The sequence below is a fragment of the Pteropus vampyrus genome, unplaced genomic scaffold (genome assembly GCF_000151845.1).
Source record: "Pteropus vampyrus isolate Shadow unplaced genomic scaffold, Pvam_2.0 Scaffold33, whole genome shotgun sequence".
In the NCBI taxonomy this organism is placed as follows: Eukaryota; Metazoa; Chordata; class Mammalia; order Chiroptera; family Pteropodidae; genus Pteropus; species Pteropus vampyrus.
The window spans coordinates 8,910,137-8,918,932 of NW_011888814.1; the positions used below are offsets into that span (position 1 = coordinate 8,910,137).

Below are 8,796 nucleotides of genomic sequence, written 5' to 3' on the forward strand. Positions count from 1 at the left end.
ATAAAATATCAGTTGGAACCTCCAACAGTAGGAGAAAGAGATAAAAATGCAAGAAAGTCATTATCAGAAAATGTCCAAAATGCAATCTTGAATATTGAGGTTTATACATATTCAGTATACTCATCCACTCCTTCTACATCTATTATATTATAATTAATAAATGATCAAGCCTATGGCTTTTACGTATTTTGCGATACCAAACATTAAAAACAATAAGTTAATATTTACTGTACTGAAAGGCTAATTAACACATTTTAAAAAGTTATAGCGACTGCCTGCAAGAGTTTTAAGAACAGTAAACCGTAGGGGTGGGAATGGGGGAGTGGATTTATTGAATCTCCTGCTGTGTTTCACAGTTTACCTACCGGCATACCTCGAAGATATTGCTGGTTGGTTTCCATACCGCTGCAGTAAAGCCAGCCATAATCTTTGCTGGTGGAGGGTCTTGCCTTCAATTTGTAAAAAAAAAAAAGAAAAACAAAGAAAAAAAAAGCAACACCTGTGAAGTGCAATGAAATGAGGTATGCCTGTACATTGTTTCATTTAACCCTTCCTAAAACTTATAAGGTATTTTTATCTTTGCTGTATTTATGAGAAAAATGAGGTTCACAAAAGCATCTTGACCCATATTACATAGCTAATGAATGGCACAGGCAGGATTTCAATCTAGTTCCAGAAAAGTTTTATCTGAATGGAAAACCTTTTTTTTTTTTTCATTATATCATACCATTTCCTAAGAATGTTAAACCTTGAAGGCAAGTCACTTCACCTTTCTGTACCTTGAAGTTTCTCATCTAGATATACGAAAATTGGATAGCCTCAGTGGTTCTTTCCAGCTTTAGTTGTCAGTGAAACTATAGAAAGGATTTTTGAATATGACTCAATTTTCTAAAAATTCACTTTAACCAGAACATCCCCTTTCTTTGGTTACAATTTTATTGTAAAAAGCATGTAGTCAGAGAGTGGATCAAATTTAAATTTGATAGAAACACAATAGGTAGAGAGTGAAAAATCATTCCTCTCTCCAGAGTCTTAACATTCCAAATATGGGTTGGTACAGTCAGATCATCTGCAAGCGAAGGTAAGATCCTATAATGCAAGCCTTGAATTGCTGTCTCAAAATGGAGGTTCTTTTCCTTTTTATAACTATAGTTACTTTTCTTAGCAGATCCAATTTGCTGACCAGAAGCAAGAATTCAACAAACGTCCCACCAAAATTGGACGTCGATCTCTCTCTCGTTCCATTTCTCAGTCATCTACGGACAGCTACAGCTCAGGTGAGTACTGAACTGCACTGGACCCATGTGTGGAGGCATGATCAGCAGATCCTCCTGTCTACCCACGGTTAATTAAGCATGATAAATTCTGTGCATTGGAATAAACACTTTGCCTTTCAATTGAAATTTAGACCAAAATTCTAGATGGAATCTTCGGATTCCTCTTAGGCATTCAAAATGGAGCTTAATAGAGGACTTCCCTTCCAATAAAAGCAGAAGAGGGTGATTAAGGAAACTGAGTTCTGGTTTATTCAGAGGCAAGAGTATGTAGCTAGCTCACTGATGACCTTCGCTGAACAGCATGTGTAAAGACTGGGGTTTTTTTTTCATTCTTTGAAAATAAAAGACATTCCCCATCCTCCCATCTGGTATTTACAAATTAATGGGGAAACCTTAACTGTCCCAAGAAACATGAAAACATTGTAACTAGTTCAAGTGAGCCATTTGCCTTCTTTTTTAAGCTGTGACACTGTAGTGCTTGTTACTTCTTTCTTCCTATGCAACGGCATTAATTCAAATATATGGTCCCTGGGGCTGAGTTATCATTTAATGCCAGATAAGCTATTACCTTGTAGGACCCCTTGAAGACATCGGCCATTTGTGCAACAATGTCTGATCTAACACAGAACTATTTTATTTTGTTCTTGTGTTGGACTGTGGTAGGAATCTGAGTTGTCTCTTAAAATTATAAATAGTAATATTCATTAGAAAACTTTCATTGTGATCTGAAATTTTGTTCTTCACACAAATAGGAAAGTAATATTCGATACATAAAATTGAAGAAAGCTTGTTTAGGAAGCTGTAAGTTTTAGGTTGCGTAGATTGTTATTTACATTTTTGCATTTCTCTTTTTGCTTTCCCCCACAAAAACTAGATGATGTAAAGCACATGAGATAAATTCTTATGGAATTTTGTCTAAAGATACTGAATGTTGTACCTATCTTATTGTGCTGAAATAACCAGTGTTGAAAGTTCATGAACCAGTTCATAAAACTCTGGAAACTATAATAATTGTGAAAACGTGAATTGTAAAACAGTGTGTAACATTTTAGACTGTGTGTTTGTGCATGTTATCCAAAGAGTATTACCAGATAACAACTACACTAAATTTTAACTCCAGCTCAGTCTCTTTCCTACACACTAGATCCACATTTCCAACTGTGTTCCTGCAGAGAAAACTAATGCTTGTCTTTCCACTGAACCCCTGTATGCAGGGAGGGTACATGCAAAATATCTGTTCTGTTAAAAGGGTGTGATTGATGCACTTGGTTTCTAAGTGAACACATAGTTGTAAGCTCATTGGCGATTAATATTGACTGAGAGCACGCTGAAAAACTTGGACCTTTTAGATTAAAATATATTAAATTACCATTTTTATAGTAAAAAATTCTCAATCTCATATATATATATCTGTTTAAGGATATGAAGTTCAGGAGCATTGGCATTAAGACATCCTAAAAATGGAAAATAACTTAAAAGATCAGTTATTCAGCTTCTCACTGGATGCTGGAATTGTCTTGAATGCATTCCTTACAAATGGCTATCTGGCCTCTTTGGGAGCAGTTTAGATGATAGGGTAATCCTTGCTTTATCCAGTTATTTAGCTCCTGATAAACTCTTATACAATTCCTGGAATTTAAAGATTTTACTTAGAAATAAAAATCATTTGGGGGGCATCCTGCTGTCCAGGTTACTCTCATCTGGATAAGTGTAATCCAGATTAAGTGTCCCTTTAAAAATATTATGCCTATAAATCTATTCCAGATATGGTCTGAACTAATCTACAGGAAGTGTTATTTCCATAAACTCAGTGCTTTTAAAATGAAACCTAAAAGATGTTTGCTTCTTTCACAGCTACGACAGACACTCTGTTACCTCATTTTGTTTTTTGATTTTGGGGTTTTTTTCCCCAATGAACAATGTCAAGCCCTTTAAAACAAACTCTGAATGGAGTTGCCCACTGCCTTGAGTCTTAGGAGAGACCTAGTTTTTAGGCTTTGATCCACGTGTGATTTGTGTGATCCTAGAAAACTTGCAGCCTGTGATGTTATAACAGAGGCAGTGGGAAGTGATACAGGAAAAGCTTTATACCTATCCAATGAAAAGCCAGGAATAAGAGATTTGACTCACAGCTTTCAAAATACAAGAAGATATGCAAATGCATGTCAATAAGAATGTGGAACCCATTTTCAGAATGTTATAATTTAAGTGACTATTTATAGTTACATTAAACTATATTAAAGTTATAAAGAAATTTAGTTATGTTAAAGACATAGCTTTAATATACAGACTGATCTTTGGACTTCTTCCCTTCTCTGTTTATATTCTCTCCCCAGGAGAACTCATTCCGTCTCATAGTTTTAAATGCCATGTATTGACATTTGATTCTCAGATTTTATCTCCACTCAGATCTCTCCCCAACATACTAGATCTGTATGTTCAACTGCCTGCTCAGTACTTTCACTTAGATGTTTTATAGGCATCTCAGATCTGCCATGTCTTAAAAAGTGAGCTCCTCAGTTCCAGCTTTGCCCCTCTTCAGTCTATTCACAACACTATAGCAGGATTCATTCTTTTAAAATAATTCAAGTCATATCACTTCTCAGCTCAAAACCCTCTATGTCTCACTCTGAATAAAGGCCAAAGTTCTTACAATGGTCTACAAGGCCTTATACAGTCCAGGCTCCCATTACATTTCTAATCACATCTTTACTTTCCAAAACCTCCCACCTCCACTAGTTATTTGTTTCACTCCAGTCATACTAGCCTTCTTACTGTTATTCTGTTGTTTTGAAATATGCCAGGCACTCCCCTGCTTTAAGATGTTTGTGCTTGCTATTCTCTCTACTTGGAATGCTCTAAAATACCCTAGCTAGGTATCTTACCTCCAGGTCTTAACTAAAGATCACCTTCTCCTTGAGGCCTATCTTGGCTACTCTTTTAAAATTGTATAAACACTCCACCCAACACTCCCTATCAAATTTTCCTCCTTTATTTTTCTCCATACACTTACTATCATATCATATATTTTACTAATTTATTGTCTTTTCTCCCCTTGCCTGAACATGAAATCCATGAGAACAGAGATTTCTCTCTGTTTTGTACTGCTCTGTTCCCAGGACTTAGAACTGTGCTTGACACATAAGAGGTGGTCAATAAATAAATATTGTTGAGAGGTGTCCAGAGATGTTATTATACTTTACACCTTTATTGAGGTCTCCGATACACTCTATACGTGTAAACAGATAAAAGGTTTATGATATTACAAAAAAAGATACCTTCCTGTCCTAAGTGCTTGTTTTGCTAAAGGTACTTAGAGGCTTACTTAGGCTGTGGTATACCCTCAGTTCCTAATGATCCTAGCACTAAGTTTTACCACACTTTCATTTAGGAACTTCTATCAGCCTTTCTCAACTGGGGTTTCTCATCTGAATCACAGAACACAGAGAAAGATTTGAGGGACTTTCTGTTTTTCAAAGGATGGATAATAACTGGTACCCTTCTAGATGCATGAGCAAGAGGTTAATTATATATTTAATGGATGCTTCAAGATAGCAAGACTTAATTCCAGAAGAACCCTGGCTGAAAAAAGTTTCATTAATCCCTAAAATTATTTCATAAAAAACAAACTTCTAAAAATGTTTTCTCTAAGCACAAAACCTCATAAAAACAAATGAACAGAAGACTTTTCTTCGAAGTCATATCATTCTCAGTGATACATTTCTGAAAAAGCTGTCTTTACAGAGAGTTAATTGGTTAAGGATAAGGAAGATTGAAGTCTTAATTCATAATTTGTTGAAGTATTTTCAGATTTTTTCAAATAACAAAGTTTTATTTGGTTGTATTTTGGTTGCTAACATAGCTTTTCACATATTTCTAGAGTATTATTCATCAGTGAATTCTGCTGCACATTGATACACAGGTCCCTACTGTTATTTCCATTACCAAATGAATAGATTGGGCCCAAGAAGAATTGCCTGACTTAAAATAGTCTAATAGGACTAATTCAACCAGGAGTCTGACTGCTTCTCCTAGCAATAACCCATAGGAGGGTTAGGAGGGAAGGCTTAATCATGCTTGAGCCATAGAACATATGTATGCATGTTCTATGGGATAGATTGTGGATTAGTGATTCATTAAGTTATGTTGATTCTAGAATATGAAACAAGAGAACATCTCATGGTAATATTATATTGTACTTTATATTTTCTACCTAAAAGTTGAAACTTTTTTTGGTGTTATCTCATTTAGTCATAAGATTTTTCTGGTGGTAGGTAGAGGAAAGGGAGAGCATGAGAGAGAGGGGCTCTGTTGTACTCCTTGTTTTACAGTTGGTAAACTGAAAATTGGTCACTTAACCAATTAGAAGTGAAGCTAGAGCTGAGGTTTTAGGCCTGTACTTTAGTAGGTTATTGCCTTGGTTATTGATTATTCATTTTTCATTAAATTATGAGTCTGGGCTTCAGAGTGTGCTGGCAAGAACAAACACTTTAGAAACTATTTCTAGGAAAAATGTTTAATGCTATCTCAACTATTTTCATGAATGTGCTTCTTTAAATATAGTGGCAGAAATTAGTATGAATTCAAAAAATAAATGTCACGCTAGTTCAGGAATAACCTTTCCACTGTTTTTGGTCTGTGTCTGTCAGCCATTTTGCATTACATATTAGTACAATCTAGACACTGATATTTTTGTTTCTCACCTGATAGCAGGTCTATATAAAGGGCTCTTTGAAAACAAATTCATTTTGGCTCAACGAAAAACATTGGTTGAACTGACTACAACCAGTCGACTACTGTTAAGAAAATAAAATACTGTGGGTTTTTTTTCCATTTTAGACTAGGAAGGTGGTATAAATAATTTTTTCTTTGAGTTAGAGGAAAACAACTCAAGCTTAAAATTGGAGTGCTTCTCTAAGGGAGGATGTTGGGGGTTTGTTGTTGTTGTTTGTTTTTTTCCCTGAGTCATCCTTAGAAGCTGAAAGATGCCTAGGAGAGGAGAGCTATTCTGGGTAGACTTAGGACTCCAGTCTCAACCTTTTCAGTCACTGCCAGCCAACCACCTGCTGCTGGGTAGATTCGTAAATGACGGAGATAGAAAAAAAAGAAACTGCTAAGTAATATTGTATGTATGTCATTCCTTTCTCATTTAAAATCCTAAAGCTGAGTAAGAACCTTAAAGATGTTATATCTGATATTGAATTAAAAATATGTGCAAAAGCCAGTACTGATCTCAGGCATCATTTATCGAGTGCTTTACACCGGGCATTGCACTAAGCACTTTACTTACATTATCTTATTTAATCTTCTCAACAACTTGACTTTGATGAGTCATGTCTGCATATAATACGGTCTGCTTCATAGTATATATTACAACCATAAGGAAAGAAAAACTCTAAATAGTTAATTTTGTAATGTTTGACTCACCTACTAAATTGAAAGGTAAAGATGACTTATATCTGTCCTGTATCTCCAGTACTTAGACTGTGCCTACTACATAGCAGATGCACAATAAACATTTGTTGAATTTTTGTGTGAATTTAAACGTACAAATGACTGAATACATGAATGAATTAACCACCCTATTAAACAGGTTTTGGTATCACCTCTGCATTATACAACCAGAAACAGAAACTGTGACTTCAACCAAAGTATGTCTGACTCCAGAACACATAACCACTACATTTAAATGGCCACTGAGGAGTATAAAAATCACCAGGACTCTGGAAAAGGGTTTGAAATTTCAGGGTATTGTGAATGTAAACACTTTATTCAGAAACAATTTTCATGTAAAATTGGATCAGGATTAGGGTTGGCTGTTATTTTTCTTCTCTCAGGTGGTAGAAGCATAGTTCCCCTCAGCCTTCAACTCTTGAGTGATTTCTGAGTATTGATTAGTGACACAGCCAGGAAGCTGTTTCTGGGCTATGTTGAAAAAGGTACTTTGAGCTCTCACTCACCCTAGGAGGGAGAACCACAGACTTTTTGTACAGATTAACTCCTTTCAAGAACAAAAGGCCCTTTGGGGATTTAGTAATTCCCCCATCTCCTCTGGTGATCCAAGTTCATTCTTGTTGCCTCGTGTTAGGACTTTACTCTAGGGCAGTTTTCCAGCTCCAAGAGAGATAGTCAGGCCCCTGCTGCCCAAACATTGTGTAGCACCATGCCTGATTAAGTGGGCAAGGTCAGACTTGCCTTTTACAGCCCTCCCAGAGATAGACCCTTTGCTAAGAAATCTCAGAAATGCCTTAATTCTCTGGATATAAGTAGATCAGAGCACCATAGACCCTGGGAGCTCTGAGCTTTTGCAGTTTTCTCCCCTTAAAATAGATAGAAGTATTTCTTATCTCACTGGGAGATATATAATGTTTTATAGACAGTGCTTTATGTTCCTCAACCTCCCTCTTCCAAAGACCTCGAAGACTACTTAGAAAGAAACTATCCACAGAAACTTAAACATAAATCAAGGAAGGAAATTGATTCAAATCATTCAGCAAATGATTAGCAACTGTAGAATTATATGAAGACTAAAAAGACCTCAGCTAAACGTGGGAATAGCAGTAGCAGCTACTGCCTCTTAGCCACTTCAAAAGTCTTGTAACTTCCACCCTCTGGTGTATATTGCTAAATGGATTAGTCGTCAGAGTATTTTATTATCCCAAAAGAGGATTTATCTGCTTCCTTGGGAATCTAAAATGCCTAATTCAGGACCCACTGAGACCAGCAAGAAGGGAGAGCACACTGAATACTTCATTGTCAGTGTCTAATTGGGTCTGCAGGCACAGTTCAGCCTCATCAGAGCCAGTCTTAAAAAAGAAAGCTCTGTTATGTCAAACAAACACTTTTTGTGTAGTTCTTAATTACTTTCCCATGGGTTCCTTGTTTTCTAGGTCTTATCTATTTAGTTATTGTACTAAAACACAAATTACATCAAGCGTTTAAGCAGCAGAGAAAGAAGGGTCACTAGGATCCCAGAAACCCATAAGTTAATGATCGCAATCTTGCATTAAGAACAGTAACCCATTGCTACCATGGTGTAACCTCCCTCCTTTTGCATATTCAAGGACCTCTGCATGTTCTGAAGATAAAGTTAGCCCTAGATTCCACCTTATTGCTATCCAGGGGGAATGTCTTTGGCAACCTCTCTCATCTCCCTCTTTTTGACTTCTGGGTAGCACTTTCCGTGGGAGATGATTGAGACAGCTCCACTCTGCCACTTAGGTGCTCACCAGATGTGCTAATTTGTATGGTGCTGGATGACCAGAGAAGCTTCAGTTCACTCCATGGTCTGGAGTTTTTGAAGAAGCCATTTTTTTTTTTTCTTATCTGAGGGTTTTTTATTCTGTCATTCCAGCGGCTTCATATACAGATAGCTCTGATGATGAGACATCTCCCAGGGACAAGCAGCAAAAGAACTCTAAGGGAAGCAGTGACTTCTGTGTCAAGAACATCAAACAGGCAGAGTTTGGACGAAGAGAAATTGAAATTGCTGAACAAGGTAAAGAAAGCAAGCACTTTT

The 8,796-nt window shown here is 36.5% G+C and overlaps 1 protein-coding gene across 1 annotated transcript in view; it reads left to right on the forward strand.

The window, feature by feature from the left end:
* The window catches only part of AHCYL2 (adenosylhomocysteinase like 2), a 141,686-nt gene that overhangs the window by 95,482 nt on the left and 37,408 nt on the right, over positions 1-8,796 (forward strand). Inside the window, exons 2-3 of the mRNA XM_023528950.1 lie at positions 1,169-1,277; positions 8,632-8,784. Coding sequence (XP_023384718.1) covers positions 1,169-1,277; positions 8,632-8,784 — 262 coding nt within the window. The remainder of the gene's footprint in view (positions 1-1,168; positions 1,278-8,631; positions 8,785-8,796) is intronic.